Below are 16,400 nucleotides of genomic sequence, written 5' to 3'. Positions count from 1 at the left end.
CACACTATAACTATGCTCTCCTTATGAAGACCCCCCCCCTCCACATTATAACTATGCTCTCCTTATGAAGACCCCCCCCTGCACACTATAACTATGCTCTCCTTATGAAGACCCCCCCTGCACACTATAACTATGCTCTCCTTATGAAGACCCCCCCCTGCACACTATAACTATGCTCTCCTTATGAAGACCCCCCCTGCACACTATAACTATGCTCTCCTTATGAAGACCCTCCCTCCACACTATAACTATGCTCTCCTTATGAAGACCCCCCCTGCACACTATAACTATGCTCTCCTTATGAAGACCCCCCCCTGCACACTATAACTATGCTCTCCTTATGAAGACCCCCCCTGCACACTATAACTATGCTCTCCTTATGAAGACCCCCCCTGCACACTATAACTATGCTCTCCTTATGAAGACCCCCCCCTCCACACTATAACTATGCTCTCCTTATGAAGACCCCCCCTGCACACTATAACTATGCTCTCCTTATGAAGACCCCCCCTGCACACTATAACTATGCTCTCCTTATGAAGACCCCCCCTGCACACTATAACTATGCTCTCCTTATGAAGACCCTCCCTCCACATTATAACTATGCTCTCCTTATGAAGACCCTCCCTCCACACTATAACTATGCTCTCCTTATGAAGACCCCCCTGCACACTATAACTATGCTCTCCTTATGAAGACCCCCCCTGCACACTATAACTATGCTCTCCTTATGAAGACCCCCCCTCCACACTATAACTATGCTCTCCTTATGAAGACCCCCCCCCCTGCACACTATAACTATGCTCTCCTTATGAAGACCCCCCCTGCACACTATAACTATGCTCTCCTTATGAAGACCCCCCCTGCACACTATAACTATGCTCTCCTTATGAAGACCCCCCCTGCACACTATAACTATGCTCTCCTTATGAAGACCCCCCCTGCACACTATAACTATGCTCTCCTTATGAAGACCCCCCCTGCACACTATAACTATGCTCTCCTTATGAAGACCCCCCCTGCACACTATAACTATGCTCTCCTTATGAAGACCCCCCCCTGCACACTATAACTATGCTCTCCTTATGAAGACCCCCCCCCCTGCACACTATAACTATGCTCTCCTTATGAAGACCCCCCCCCCCCCCTGCACACTATAACTCGGTGCGAAGAGGAAATAGGTATGTTTTCTTGCTTCCTCGCCTGCTTGGCCACCCTTTAAAAACGCTTGTTTGCTTTTACAACTGGGTCTGTGGGCACCTTGGGGAGGGCTGGTGCAGATAGATGGGGACTCCATTATTTGTTCTGCCTTTGTAACAGCTCATTTAAAACCACAAGGGCAAGAGGCCCCAAGACAGATGGTATCAACTTAAAAAATAATCAAGGTTTAATTTGACTCTGAATACTTCCCAATATAAGGTAACATTACACCATTGTGAATGTTCCGGAAGAGGTATCTGGAAGCTTTGAGGGAAGGAGGCTGAAACTGAAAGAAGAAGAAATGGTTGCCCAATATTTGCTACATTTGCAGCAGTTACTTTGGCTACAAAAATGTCACTGGAGACAAATAACAACCATCCCAAACAGGCTACCTTAAACTGCAGAAACCTGCTCAAGGGTCTGAGCCGTGATCTTTCCTATTGTCATCATTGCGTGTAGTGTGAAATATATCAAGTCTTACCAGTCCAAGAAAGAACTAAGCCTGGGTGTGAAATTGCTTAAGCTCAGTTTAAGTCTCAGTGCAAGTCATACATATCACCCTCTCCTAGCCTCACCTTGTCTTGACTGCTGTAATGCTGCCGCTAGGAGCCTCTCCGCTCACATCAAAGAGCTGCTTAGAAAGGGTTACAGATCCCAGAGAAATGAGGAGCTGGCCTGTGTTTAGTGGGTTATGTGACTGAGTGTGGGAAAGTGGGCTAATGGTTTAGTTTAGGGGGAGACATCTGAGATGTACAATAACATGAACACAGTCTTGTGTTGGGTCTTGAATGTGAAAAATGAAAATCTATGTCTCAAAATAAGGCTATGGGAAGTTGGAAGTATAGACTCAAGCTGTATGACATGTTAGAAACATCATCTACAAAGAGCAGAAAGTTGCACAGTAGGGGAATTAACTTTATTTTATAAAAGAAAGGTTTGTAGAACAAGGCAGAAAAAAAAGAGAACAAACGCAAACAGCTATGAACAGAATCCAGGGACCCCCCACGGGTAGAGAAGGGGCCCCGTTACAACCCAATCAAAGAAGCAAGGGAACAAGACTGACATTGTTCCGATTGAAAGTGATTTTTACACTAGAAACATTAGAATAGGTTGAGCTAAATGTACAGTATGAGTCAGACAGGCAGACAGACAGACTGACAGACATAGTTTGTCTTTCACAGGAACCCAAACACAGAACCCCATACTAACATTTTATACATTGACAAGACAAACGAAACAGGAAAAAAAGTTACATCTCTACATTGATTGACCACTTTAAGTCCAGAGTCGACATGTTGCATGGGGCAATTTCAAGAGGGAGTTAGGGGTGGGGGTTGGGGAGAAGGAGAGAGGTCCCATTTTGTTTTTTATTTTATTGAAGTAACATCAAACCTGCGTGTGGAGGTAAGCATGTCACTGGGGAGTATGAAGGAAGCGATTCCCTTTAAAAAGGGTCTCCCTTAACCATATCCCCACTCGCTTTGTAATTCGCCTTGACAGTAAATCAATTCTCAAGCCTGGCCCCTTGGACTCCTACAACCCTGGGTCCTCCTCTCCCTTAACATTCCTGCACACATGAATCATTCCGACTCCTGGCTTCTAGAAGGCATTTCCTGCCCGCCCTCTACTCTCTCCTCTCCTTCTTTCTCTCTCTCTCTCCCTCTACTTTTCTCTCTCTCTCTTCCTCTCTCTCTCTCCTCTCCTCTCCCTCTCTTTCTCTCCTCTCTCTCTCTTTCTCTCACTCTCCTCTCTCTCTCTTTCGCTCCTATCTCTCTCTCTCTCTCTCTCCCTCTCTCGCTATTTCTCTTCTTCTATTTCTCTCTCTCTCCCTCTCCTTCTCTCTCTCTCTCTCGCTCCTTCTCTCCCTCTCTTTCTCTCTCCTTCTCACTGTTAGTGATTTCTCTGCTGAAAGTTGGGCAGGAACCTGGCTGAGCTTTGGTTTGGACCCAGAGGGGAGGAGGAGGAGGAAGAGAAGGAAGAGGAGGTCGAGGAAGAGGAAGATGAGGAAGATTAGGATGACACGGCATCTCAACACAGGGCCGTGGCAAACCAGGATGATTTTGTTGTTTTGTTCTTGCTTTATTCCCTATATAGCACAGAACTTTTAACCTGAGGCCTATGGGATGCCCATTTGAGAAGCAGACCTGGTCCTATGGTCTGATGGCGCTGACTGCCTGCACCATCCATCCATCCATCATCTATCCATCCATCATCTATCCATATATCCATCCATCCATCCCTCCATCCATTCATCATCTATCCATCCATCCATCCATCCATATATCCATATATCCATCCATTCATCATATACCATCCATCCATATATCCATCCATCATCCATATATCCATATATCTATCCATCCACCATCTATCCATCCATCCATCCATCATCCATCCATCCCTCCCTCATCTATCCATCCATCCATCCATCCATCCATCCATCCATCATCTATCCATCCATCCATCATCTATCCATCATCCATCCATCCCTCCCTCATCTATCCATCCATCATCTATCCATCCATATATCCATATTTCCATCCATCATCTATCCATCCATATATCCATCCATATATCCATCCATCCATCCATCCATCCATCCATCCACTGATTTAGCATTTTCTCCTCCACTCTGCAGTACTGTACATCAATAAACAGTCTCATTCCCAGTGTAGGCTGGCTGTAGTCAGTCGTAAGGGTGGGCTGTGTTGTGTTAAGGTTGAACAATACATTCTCTCTCATACAGACATGAGCAGGCTTCCTTATTTTCATGTCATTTTCAGAGACCGCTGAACACAGAACATCACAGCTTTTTGGAGAACGACGGAGAATATGACGTTTTACTTTTTCTTTTTGAATAAAACAACAACAGTCAGCAAGTCAAAGTTGAAGTGAATTGATGGCATAAATGTTACACTATGGGAACATAAAATGGCATTCATAAACTGTACAACGGTTAAACTTTCCCTCCCTTCTAGAATATTCTCTTACCCTAAATCTACTGTATACATATTACGTTCTGTCAATTGAGCAGAACCTGAAAACAATCAAAGCAGTTCCTTAGAAGTAAAAAAAGAAGGATCATTCTTCTAGTAAATCTTCTCTTCATGTTATATACAGCACGGTGAAACATACTTAACATTACAGATCACTTCACAAAGTTCACAAACAGAGAGTCAGTCTGGTGGGGGTTTGGGGTGCGGCTGCACTTCACTGAGACAGCGTCACATCTCAGGGCAGGGAGAGGACTGCCTGGGGAGTCCTAGTCGGCTCTGTGTGTGTGTGTGTGTGTGTGTGTGTGTGTGTGTGTGTGTGTGTGTGTGTGTGTGTGTGTGTGTGTGTGTGTGTGTGTGTGTGTGTGTGTGTGTGTGTGTGTGTGTGTGTGTGTGTGTGTGTGTGTGTGTACGTATGCGTCTCTGAATGTCGCAGTGTGTGATTTCCTTCATCTTCTGCCCCCCTCAGATCATGGCTCTTATCACCAGCTGACCTTTGACCTGGTGGAGTGAGGCACTCTGCTCCGCCACTAGGCTCTGATTGGACAGAGACTCGTCCTCGCTGTCGATTGGCTCCTCTTTGACCTTTATGACCCCCAGGCGGTGGTGGGCCTCGACGATGGCGGACAGCTCCCCGAGAGAGCCATTGCTGCCACTGCTGCTGCTGGAGCGAAGGGTGTGTTTCTGGATCACGCCACCAGGGGGCATCCTGTCCTCCTGCATGTCCATCCTCTCATCCTCCAGCCTCCGGGTGTTGTCCTCCTCCTCCTCCTCTGACTCCTGCAGGTGTGGGTTGACCAGGGAGCTGGGCTGACGGAGTTGCTCGATGGACTTGGACAGCAGCTGCAGAGAGGTACAGCATCAGAGGTAATTTAGTTATGCTCAACAGACAGATTCATTATTATTTAAGTTTTATTATGAGTTTGAGCTAGCCAGTAGAGAGTAGAGTGTTCTGTGCAAAGCAGCACAAGTCAAATTCATCCAACATCACACTACATTTCCGCATAAATAAGGCTACACAGAGAATGCAGTCACTGGTGCTGGCTCCTTAAGAGCATGCCCCAGACAGTACTATGAGGCGCTGCTACGGGTTTCATGTCTCAACATCTAGTCAAGCTTTATTTGTTAGACCACAGAAAGTGGAGCAATCACTTAAACACCTTAACCCTTGACAGCTGGTAAGATAGCACAAACACTTTGGCTTAAGAACGTAGGCCTGGTATAAATATCTCCCCGGCAGAGAATTAGCCTCTTTATCTTGGTATTAGTCAACGCTTTTTATACCTCCCTCTAAAATCCTCTCTTAGCTCTTGTAAATGTCCATTAGTGATTAGTGGCCCCTATTGTTGCAGGTAAAACCTTACAAAATACCAACCTTGCAAAACAATCCTGCGCCATAGTGCTACTGTTATTCCTACCATTACTGGTGCTGCTACTGCTACCAATAATGCTACTACTGCTGCTGCTGTTACCACTACCGCTAATGCTAACGCTACTGCTGCTGTTACCACTACTGCTAATGCTAACGCTACTGCTGCTGTTACCACTACCGCTAATGTTAACGCTATTGCTGCTACTGTTACCATTACCGCTAATGTTAACGCTACTGCTGCTGCTACTGTTCCCACTACCGCTAACGCTTCTGTTACTACTGCTGTTGCTACTGCTACCATGACCACTACTGCTACTACTGTTACTGTTACCACTAGCGTTACTACTGCTACTGTTACCACTACCGCTACTACCACTACCACTACCGCTACTACTGTTACCACTACCGCTACTACCACTACCACTACCGCTGCTACTGTTACCACTACCGCTACCACTACCGCTACTACTGCTACTGTTACCACTACCGCTGCTACTGTTACCACTACCGCTACTACTACTACTGTTACCACAACCGCTACTACTGCTACTCTTACCACTACCTCTACTACTGCTACTGTTACCACTACCGCTACTACCACTACCACTATCGCTACTACTGTTACTGTTACCACTACCGCTACCGCTACTACTGCTATTGTTACCACTACCTCTAGTACTGCTTCTGTTACCACTACCGCTACTACCACTACCGCTACTAGTGCTACTGTTACCACTACCGCTACTACTGCTAATGTTACCACTATCGCTACTACTGCTACTGTTACCACTACCGCTACTACTGCTACTGTTACCACTACCGCTACTACTGCTACTGTTACCACTACCGCTGCTACTGTTACCACTACCGCTATTACTCCTACTGTTACCACAACCGCTACTACTGCTACTCTTACCACTACCTCTACTACTGCTACTGTTACCACTACCGCTACTACCACTACCACTATCGCTACTACTGCTACTGTTACTGTTACCACTACCGCTACCGCTACTACTGCTATTGTTACCACTACCTCTAGTACTGCTTCTGTTACCACTACCGCTACTACCACTACCGCTACTAGTGCTACTGTTACCACTACCGCTACTACTGCTAATGTTACCACTATCGCTACTACTGCTACTGTTACCACTACCGCTACTACTGCTACTGTTACCACTACCGCTACTACTGCTACTGTTACCACTACCGCTACTACTGCTACTACTACCGCTACTACTGCTCCTGTTACCACTACCGCTACCACTACCGCTACTACTGCTACTGTTACCACTACCGCTACTACTGTTACTGTTACCGCTACCGCTACTACTGTTACCACTACCGCTACTACTGCTACTGTTACCACTACCACTACCGCTACTACTGCTACTGTTACCACTACCGCTACTACTGCTACTGTTACCACTACCGCTACTACTGCTACTGTTACCACTACCGCTACTACTGCTACTGTTACCACTACCGCTACTACTGCTCCTGTTACCACTACCGCTACCACTACCGCTACTACTGCTACTGTTACCACTACCGCTACTACTGTTACTGTTACCGCTACCGCTACTACTGTTACCACTACCGCTACTACTGCTACTGTTACCACTACCACTACCGCTACTACTGCTACTGTTACCACTACCGCTACTACTGCTACTGTTACCACTACCGCTACTACTGCTACTGTTACCACTACCGCTACTACTGCTACTGTTACCACTACCGCTGCTACTGTTACCACTACCGCTATTACTCCTACTGTTACCACAACCGCTACTACTGCTACTCTTACCACTACCTCTACTACTGCTACTGTTACCACTACCGCTACTACCACTACCACTATCGCTACTACTGCTACTGTTACTGTTACCACTACCGCTACCGCTACTACTGCTATTGTTACCACTACCTCTAGTACTGCTTCTGTTACCACTACCGCTACTACCACTACCGCTACTAGTGCTACTGTTACCACTACCGCTACTACTGCTAATGTTACCACTATCGCTACTACTGCTACTGTTACCACTACCGCTACTACTGCTACTGTTACCACTACCGCTACTACTGCTACTGTTACCACTACCGCTACTACTGCTACTACTACCGCTACTACTGCTCCTGTTACCACTACCGCTACCACTACCGCTACTACTGCTACTGTTACCACTACCGCTACTACTGTTACTGTTACCGCTACCGCTACTACTGTTACCACTACCGCTACTACTGCTACTGTTACCACTACCACTACCGCTACTACTGCTACTGTTACCACTACCGCTACTACTGCTACTGTTACCACTACCGCTACTACTGCTACTGTTACCACTACCGCTACTACTGCTACTGTTACCACTACCGCTACTACTGCTACTACTACCGCTACTACTGCTCCTGTTACCACTACCGCTACCACTACCGCTACTACTGCTACTGTTACCACTACCGCTACTACTGCTACTGTTACCGCTACCGCTACTACTGTTACCACTACCGCTACTACTGCTACTGTTACCACTACCACTACCGCTACTACTGCTACTGTTACCACGACCACTACCGCTACTACTGCTACTCTTACCACTACCGCTACTACTGCTACTGTTACCACGACCACTACCGCTACTACTGCTACTGCTACCACTACCACTACTACTGCTACTGTTACCACTACCGCTACTACTACTACTGCTGCTGCTACCACTACCGCTACTACTGCTACTGCTACCACTACCCCTACCCCTACTACTGCTACTGTTACCACGACCACTACCGCTACTACTGCTACTGTTACCACTACCGCTACTACTGCTACTGCTACCACTACCACTACTACTGCTACTGTTACCACTACCGCTACTGCTACTACTGCTGCTGCTACTGCTACCACTACCACTACTACTGCTACTGTTACCACTACCACTACCGCTACTACTGCTACCACTACTGATACTACTACTGTTGCTACTGCTACCACTACCACTACCGCTACTACTGCTACTGTTACCACTACTGCTAATGCTACTGCTACTACTTCTGTTGCTACTGCTACCACTACCGCTACTATTGCTGTTGCTGCTGTTACCACTACCACTACCTCTACTATTGCTGCTGCTACTGTTACAGCTACTGTTACCACTACCACTACCACTACTGCTACCCTTTGCTACTGCTACTACAGTACAACTACTATTGCTACTGCTACTTCTACCCCTGCTGCTGCTACCTCTACTGCTACTACTACTACTGTTACTGCTACTGCTGTAAATTAATTGGGCCAATGGCTAAGATTCTTCTAAATAAACACAGAGCTCATCTCTGATTAGTGGACATTTATAACCTCCTCTTAGTGAGAGAGGTGCTTTGGTCTAAAGGATCTACTGTTATTGACCTGAGTGCTCACATCAGGGGTGATACGGTAGCTAGGGTTATTTGTTTAGATAACCATCCAATACCCTTTCCTCCGGTCAATCAAATGCAGCTTCAAGCTCAAGGAATGCTTGTGCATAGCTACAAATAACGCAAAACCTATTTTGAGCCACTGCATTCTTTTTTTGGGTATTGATTAAGAGGGACTAGAATCAGAACTAAGGAAGTGTTTTAAACAGCTTATGGCATCATTGGGAAGTTTGACTGGGGAGACTTAAACTGTGTAGTTAGGGGACTTTTGAGGCCCTTCCCTGTTAGTTTTAAGTGAGAGTTGCACGTCTTGTTGCTCTCAGATTCCCATGGCTGTTTGAGGGCTTGTGCATTGGGACAGATCAGTGTGAGAGCAACACAATGCTGCCTTTCACTGTGTCTCTCTGGCTGTGTCTCTGTATGTCCGCCACCTCAACCACTCACTTCCCGTGGCTGAATAATTGCACTCTGCCAATGGCGAGGTCACCACAGCCTGCTCACAGAAACACAAATATTGCCACAGAGGAACAAAAGCGTGTATTCTGGGGCCTTTTTTCATTTGAACTTGGCTGAATTGAATTTCACAGGGTTTGCATGCGAATGCCACTGATGCCTTAAGCTATGATAACAGAATTAGTGCTATGGGAAGCATTTCTTCCCCTATTTGAAGTCAGGCTCAACTTGTTTACTTAGCAGAAATAGCACAGGGAGGCTGAGCCGGGTGGAAGGGCTCTGTAAACACAAAGCAGCTACCACAGAAAGTTTGATAAGGCTAAATATAGCCTCAGAATTTGTGTGTATAAACTGCTTAAATTAAAATCCCCACTGGGCACACACTTGGTGATTTTAATGTATAGGTTGCATGTATTATTTACAGGCGATATGGGGTCCAGTTACTCTCCGGGGATTTTAGTGTACAGCAAAAGTACAGTAAAGGTCAGTTAGCTGATTGATGTGGATCAGTTTAGTTACATCATAATGAATGGACAGGGTACCTGATCCTAGATACACACTCCTACTCTGCTGCTGGTACTGTTTCTTACCTTATTGATGTGGATCTGCTGCTGGTACTGTTTCTTACCTTATTGATGTGGATCTGCTGCTGGTACTGTTTCTTACCTTATTGATGTGGATCTGCTGCTGGTACTGTTTCTTACCTTATTGATGTGGATCTGCTGCTGGTACTGTTTCTTACCTTATTGATGTGGATCTGCTGCTGGTACTGTTTCTTACCTTATTGATGTGGATCTGCTGCTGGTACTGTTTCTTACCTTATTGATGTGGATCTGCTGCTGGTACTGTTTCTTACCTTATTGATGTGGATCTGCTGCTGGTACTGTTTCTTACCTTATTGATGTGGATCTGCTGCTGGTACTGTTTCTGCTTCTCCAGGAAGTGCTGGTGTTGCTGCTGGATGACCAGCTGAGCCAGGGTGCTCTGGGGCAGAGGGGCTGACTGGGTCCGGTTCAGGGGCCGGTGTTTGGGCAGCTTGGGTCTGCTGTTGGAGGAGGGCCTGTCCTTCATGGCCAGAGGGGAGTGGGGGTGGGCGGGCACGGAGCCTTGACCTGGAGGGGCAAGACGGCGGCACTAAGATTCAACGTTCTAAATCCACAGTAATTCCAACTCATTTAATTCATGATCTTCAGGACCACTTCTTCAACTAATTATAAGCAATATTTAATAATTCAATATCTCTCCCATTCAAAGTGGTGTAATTCGATTGCCCAGTAACCTGGTCAGATTGTAGTCTTGGACTGAAAAGTTCCACTGGGATTTTCCATTGAGTATGCTTTTTAGTCCAGGACTAGGCTTAATCAATGTCTGGGAAACGGGCCCTACATCTAGGTTTAAGTCTGTCTCAGTGTAAGGATAAGGAGTCACCAGAGGAGGAGAGGATCTTCTGCCGTCTTATCTGTTCCTTCTGAAGGAGGTGTTGGAGCAGGGCCTGATGGCTGGGGGACACCTTGGTCTCCATGGAGGTCACTGTGGGCATGGGCACAGGCCCCAGGAGCTGCCCTGGTAGACCATGCCTGACCTCCCCAGTCTTCTCCTTCAGCCCGATGGCAGCCTGAGAGAACACAGAGACACACAGAGTAGGGGCTTAGAAATACAACTGAGGACTAAAGTTCTCACAATATAATGGTGCTTCTATATATTCTATTAAGTTTCCATTCCAAAAAACTGAGAAGGGTTGTCATTTTGTGCAGTCAGTTTTTTTTCTGTATTATTGGCCAGAAACACTTGGTATAATTTTGTTTTCGACAATCACCTCTTCAAATGGTTACACTCTTTCTATCCAGCTGATGTACCAGACAGGTCTCAATGTAAGGAATGTGTCAGGGAGCTAAAAGTGATGTATCATGCACTGCTTTGGCCCTTATCTGGACTGGAGCAAGCTGTACTTGACCGGGCAGGGGGCCGCTGGGACGTTTTAAAAAGCTGTGATTAATGAGGTCATATAGCGAGAGATAAGAGGAGGCCTGACAACAGACTCTTAACAACAATATTTATCTAAGTGGAATAAAATAATCTGGGGTTAAAGGTCGTTGCCCTGCTGCCATATGTATAATCCTGACAGCCACTGATGCTGAAGTCTTTCAACAGCCAGACAAGGCAGAGAACGTCTCTCAAACTACACTTCCCTTTGTTTTCAGTGAAAACCTGACTTTGTTATCTAAGAATCTATTGCTGGGTAACACCTTTTTTGAACCACCTGGCTATGTACTACTAAAGTGGTTCAATTGAAAGCATTACAGAATGTTGTTCTACAAATAAAGACTAGTTGATAGCTATCTACGTAACAATGAAAAATCCTCTCTCTAATGGCCTGTGTTTGTGAGAAGGTGTAAAAGCTAGCCAGCTAGCTAACCAGGATCAGGTCATGGTTGCTGGATGTACTAGCTAACCAGGATCAGGTCAAGGGTGGCTGGTTGTACTAGCTAGCCAGCATCAGGTCAAGGGTGGCTGGTTGTACTAGCTAGCCAGGATCAGGTCATGGTGGCTGGTTGTACTGGCTGACCAGGATCAGGTCATGGTGGCTGGTTGTACTGGCTGACCAGGATCAGGTCATGGTGGCTGGTTGTACTAGCTAGCCAGGATCAGGTCATGGTGGCTGATTGTACTAGTTAATCAGGATCAGGTCATGGTGGCTGGTTGTACTAGCTAGCCAGGATCAGGTCATGGTGGCTGGTTGTACTAGCTAGCCAGGATCAGGTCATGGTGGCTGGTTGTACTAGCTAGCCAGGATCAGGTCATGGTGGCTAGTGGTACTGGCTGACCAGGATCAGGTCATGGTGGCTAGTGGTACTGGCTGACCAGGATCAGGTCATGGTGGCTGGTTGTACTAGCTAGCCAGGATCAGGTCATGGTGGCTGGATGTACTAGCTAACCAGGATCAGGTCATGGCAGCTGGTTGTACTGGCTAGCCAGGATCAGGTCATGGTGGCTGGTTGTACTGGCTCACCAGGATCAGGTCATGGTGGCTGGTTGTACTGGCTAGCCAGGATCAGGTCATGGTGGCTGGTTGTACTGGCTAGCCAGGATCAGGTCATGGTTGCTGGATGTACTAGCTAACCAGGATTAGGTCATGGTGGCTGGATGTACTAGCTAGCCAGGATCAGGTCAAGGGTGGCTGGTTGTACTAGCTAGCCAGTATCAGGTCATGGTGGCTGGTTGTACTAGCTAGCCAGGATTAGGTCATGGTGGCTGGTTGTACTAGCTAGCCAGTATCAGGTCATGGTGGCTGGTTGTACTGGCTAGCCAGGATTAGGTCATGGTGGCTGGATGTACTAGCTAGCCAGGATCAGGTCAAGGGTGGCTGGTTGTACTAGCTAGCCAGGATCAGGTCATGGTGGCTGGTTGTACTGGCTAGCCAGGATTAGGTCATGGTGGCTGGTTGTACTGGCTAACCAGGATCAGGTCATGGTGGCTGGTTGTACTGGCTAGCCAGGATTAGGTCATGGTGGCTGGTTGTACTGGCTGACCAGGATCAGGGCATGGTGGCTGGTTGTACTGGCTGACCAGGATCATGTCATGGTGGCTGGTGGTACTCACGCTGATCTGGGAGGAGGTGGCGGAGAGGCCCAAGGTGATGTTGGGTAAGGAGGGAGACGTGTATAAGCTCAGAAGGTTGGACATGGAGCCCTCTGGACGAAATAACCTGGGCTGTGATGGCCAGCGCTGAAATGACAGGAAAGAGAGGGAGGGAGAGATAGAGAGAGAAAGAGAGATAGATAGAGAGAGAGATTTAGAAAATCAGACTATGGAACGTTTGAAAGAGCAACAAGAGCACTGTAATAACCATTAATGCACTAAGATGGATGCCGGCTCCCTGCAGTGTAGCAGAAAGATAGGCACTTTTACTGACGGATGATAAAAACGAGTGTCACTTAAAAGTGTGTCATCAAATTGTAGGATATTGTGAAAACAACATGATCAGGTATCGTTTAGCATCACCCCCCCCCCCCCATCCACCAGAAATCTACCCTTCTCATCCAAAGATCTCTGTACCCCATCCCTGGTCCTCCCATCCTCCAGCCCCAGGCCTCACCCTCCTCAGGCTACTCTCTCTCCCAGAGAACATCAGTGTAGCTGGGGCATGCTTCCTGTACCCAGCAGGGCCAGCAGAGCAGCCTAGCAGCATGTGGTTCTGGAAGGGCCGTGTTTATCCTTCCAACCCCCTCTGTATTCAGTGACCTGAACAGGGATATCCGGCCTGTATTCCACCCCAGGGACCCGTTCCCTCTGAAAAAGGATACCTAATGTAACGGTGCACAAACACGACTTGCTTTTGCAACAGGCATGAGGCCTTCGGTTAGCCCCCACTAACAGTCCCGCCACAGTACGTTTCATGAGAGAACGCGTCTCAGCTTTGGGCTGATACAATAGCAATCCTGTGTGTTTATGTTGTTAGCATGTGGGTGGGTGTCTTTGGCTACCAGCGCCTGGGATATCAATTAAGCTCCACGGTTCCCCCCCTCCCCCCCTCCTCCACCCCAATGGCAGGCCTGTTACTCCCCTCTCAATGTCACTGGAGGTCCCTGAAAGAGTAAACATCGCTGGTTAAAGAAAACACAGCTGCTCTGTTAAAGATGGTTCAGAGATGTATCATATCTGCCACCCGCTAGAACGCAGTGTTTTGTGAGGCTGGGGTCCTAGGAGAGCCCCTGCCCCGGCTAGTTACTGAGTCATGAATCTATTGGGGAAGGGCTCAGCAGGAAGGGAACAACTCACAGGGCTGTGGTCAGACAGCTCAGTGACAGATATACTATGACACGCCAACAGAACGCTTAGTTTGGATTCTTTTAGACTGCTTTTGGAATCTTTTTTTGTTGTTGAATTTTTGGATTCTCTTTTAGCGTAGAGTAGCTAAATAGCTTGCACGATACGTGTAGAGCAAGGAAAAAATTCAAGAGGTATGAAAATTGTGAATCGAGATACTGGATGAGGCATTTTTTACCACAAAACCATAGGGAAATACACAGGGATCCAAGATGCTTTCTGCTCTGAGAATTTATAGAGATTGAATTGCAACAAAAATCTTGCTGCCAATATTGCCTCACCATAAGAGTTCATGCCATGGATATGCAAATGCTTTGCATGTCACCCATTATGAAAAAATAAAATAAGACATAAGAAGAAAAGGGAAAATAACTAGCAAGTAGAAAGAAAAAAGTAAAGCAGGTGTGTATTACGTATGTAGACATTATGGGAGAGCTGTGTCTCTTTACGCTCAGTGTGGGGAGTCATTTCTACTGGACTGTGACAGACTGAACGGTTAGAGACAGACGGCAGGGACAACTGGCTGTTTTCATAGCTGCACACACACGCACGCACGCACGCACGCACGCACGCACGCACACACATACACACACACACACACACACACACACACACACACACACACACACACACACACACACACACACACACACACACACACACACACACACACACACACACACACAGGCAGACAGATCCCGTATGAGACATGACTTAAGAAGTTCGATTTTCACGATTCAGATTATTTATCTTGAACCCACTTGAATCAATGAAAAGTCACTGTAGTGTGTAGAGGATAAATACGAGTGGTCTGGCTACTGTTCTTTAGCTTTGGATGCTCTTTGGGGCTTAGACCGGGTCACTGTGAAGCACTTTGTGACAACTGCTGATGTAAAAAGGGCTTTATAAAATGGATTGATTGATGGTCTGGGTTCGAACCTCGGTTTTTGTGGTGGTGGGGAGAGAGGAGGGCCCGTTCTCGGCCCCCAGGGCGCTGGAGGCTCCGATGGGAGAGCTGGGTCCTGAGCCTGGGGCACTGTTAGTGGCTGTAGAATCTGTGAAGAGGACAGAGATCATGTTAGTGGCTGTAGAGTCTGTGAAGAGGACAGAGATAGTGTTAGTGGCTGTAGAGTCTGTGGAGAGGACAGAGATAGTGTTAGTGGCTGTAGAGTCTGTGAAGAGGACAGAGATCATGTTAGTGGCTGTAGAGTCTGTGAAGAGGACAGAGATAATGTTAGTGGCTGTAGAGTCTGTGGAGAGGACAGAGATAGTGTTAGTGGCTGTAGAGTCTGTGAAGAGGACAGAGATAATGTTAGTGGCTGTAGAGTCTGTGAAGGGGACAGAGATCATGTTAGTGGCTGTAGAGTCTGTGAAGAGGACAGAGATAGTGTTAGTGGCTGTAGAGTCTGTGAAGAGGACAGAGATAATGTTAGTGGCTGTAGAGTCTGTGAAGGGGACAGAGATCATGTTAGTGGCTGTAGAGTCTGTGGAGAGGACAGAGATAATGTTAGTGGCTATAGAGAGGACAGAAAATAGACATATAGAACCGACAGGTAAACAAGCTCCTAACACCATAATGTGTCCTTTGGCTGCACCATCACAGCTGTCTCTGTCAATACAGAGTTATTCCACAGTAGAACCATATGTGTTGGCAAAAGTCCTCTTTTTAATTAGAACATACTAGTCTCTTTAATATAAAAAGGTGGATCGGGTGGATCAATAAACAACATACAAGTTGTACCCATCATTTCTAGGGCCCTCTTCTTGTAGGGGGTCATGACGTTGCTGTCTCTCCTCTTCAGCAGTGGACTACTCCTCCTCTCTGCTACCTTCTGCTTCAGTCTAGACTTCACCTTCAGGTTGGGCTCTGAGGCTGGAGGAGGACAGAGAGAGGAGAGAGAGAGAGAGATTATGGTTTAGTAATACTCTCAGGCTGGAGGAGGAGAGAAAGAGAGAGAGAGGGAGAGAGAGGGATAGAGGGAGAGAGAGAGGGAGAGAGAGAGGGTGAGAGAGAGGGAGAGGGAGAGAGCGAGAGAGAGAGAGAGAGAGAGAGAGAGAGAGAGAGAGAGAGAGAGAGAGAGAGAGAGAGAGAGAGAGAGAGAGAGAGAGAGAGAGAGAGAGAGAGAGAG

At 47.0% G+C, this 16,400-nt stretch overlaps 1 protein-coding gene across 2 annotated transcripts; it reads right to left on the bottom strand.

Moving 5' to 3' along the window:
• Positions 1–2,094: 2,094 nt before the first annotated feature.
• LOC129850742 (histone deacetylase 9-B-like) lies at positions 2,095–16,237 on the bottom strand. 2 transcript variants are annotated; one of them, XM_055917004.1, is made up of 6 exons: positions 16,004–16,237; positions 15,211–15,326; positions 13,045–13,170; positions 10,873–11,059; positions 10,339–10,556; positions 2,095–5,036 (listed from the first exon to the last, which is right to left on the bottom strand). In XM_055917004.1, exons 1-6 carry the CDS (start codon positions 16,047–16,049, stop codon positions 4,659–4,661), a joined length of 1,071 nt encoding a protein of 356 aa, XP_055772979.1. In that variant the 5' UTR covers positions 16,050–16,237; the 3' UTR covers positions 2,095–4,658. The 2 variants fall into 2 exon arrangements, with proteins under 2 accessions (XP_055772979.1, XP_055772980.1); XM_055917005.1 differs by having other exon boundaries at positions 16,013–16,237.
• Between the last annotated feature and the right edge of the window lie 163 nt (positions 16,238–16,400).

The sequence above is a fragment of the Salvelinus fontinalis genome, unplaced genomic scaffold (assembly GCF_029448725.1).
Source record: "Salvelinus fontinalis isolate EN_2023a unplaced genomic scaffold, ASM2944872v1 scaffold_2278, whole genome shotgun sequence".
In the NCBI taxonomy this organism is placed as follows: domain Eukaryota; kingdom Metazoa; phylum Chordata; class Actinopteri; order Salmoniformes; family Salmonidae; genus Salvelinus; species Salvelinus fontinalis.
The sequence above is the reverse complement of the archived record's forward strand: the minus strand, read 5'-3'. Positions and strand labels throughout refer to the sequence as shown.

Bases quoted from the DNA above. Each gene is read 5' to 3' on its own strand.
- LOC129850742 (XM_055917004.1), bottom strand. From the start codon at position 16,049: ATGACCCCCTACAAGAAGAGGGCCCTAGAAATGATGGGTACAACTT. The intron at 11,060-13,044 runs GTGAGTACCACC...GTGTTCTCTCAG, and splicing joins CCACCTCCTCCCAGATCAGC to GCTGCCATCGGGCTGAAGGA. The intron at 10,557-10,872 runs GTGACTCCTTAT...TTGCCCCTCCAG, and splicing joins GAAGATCCTCTCCTCCTCTG to GTCAAGGCTCCGTGCCCGCC.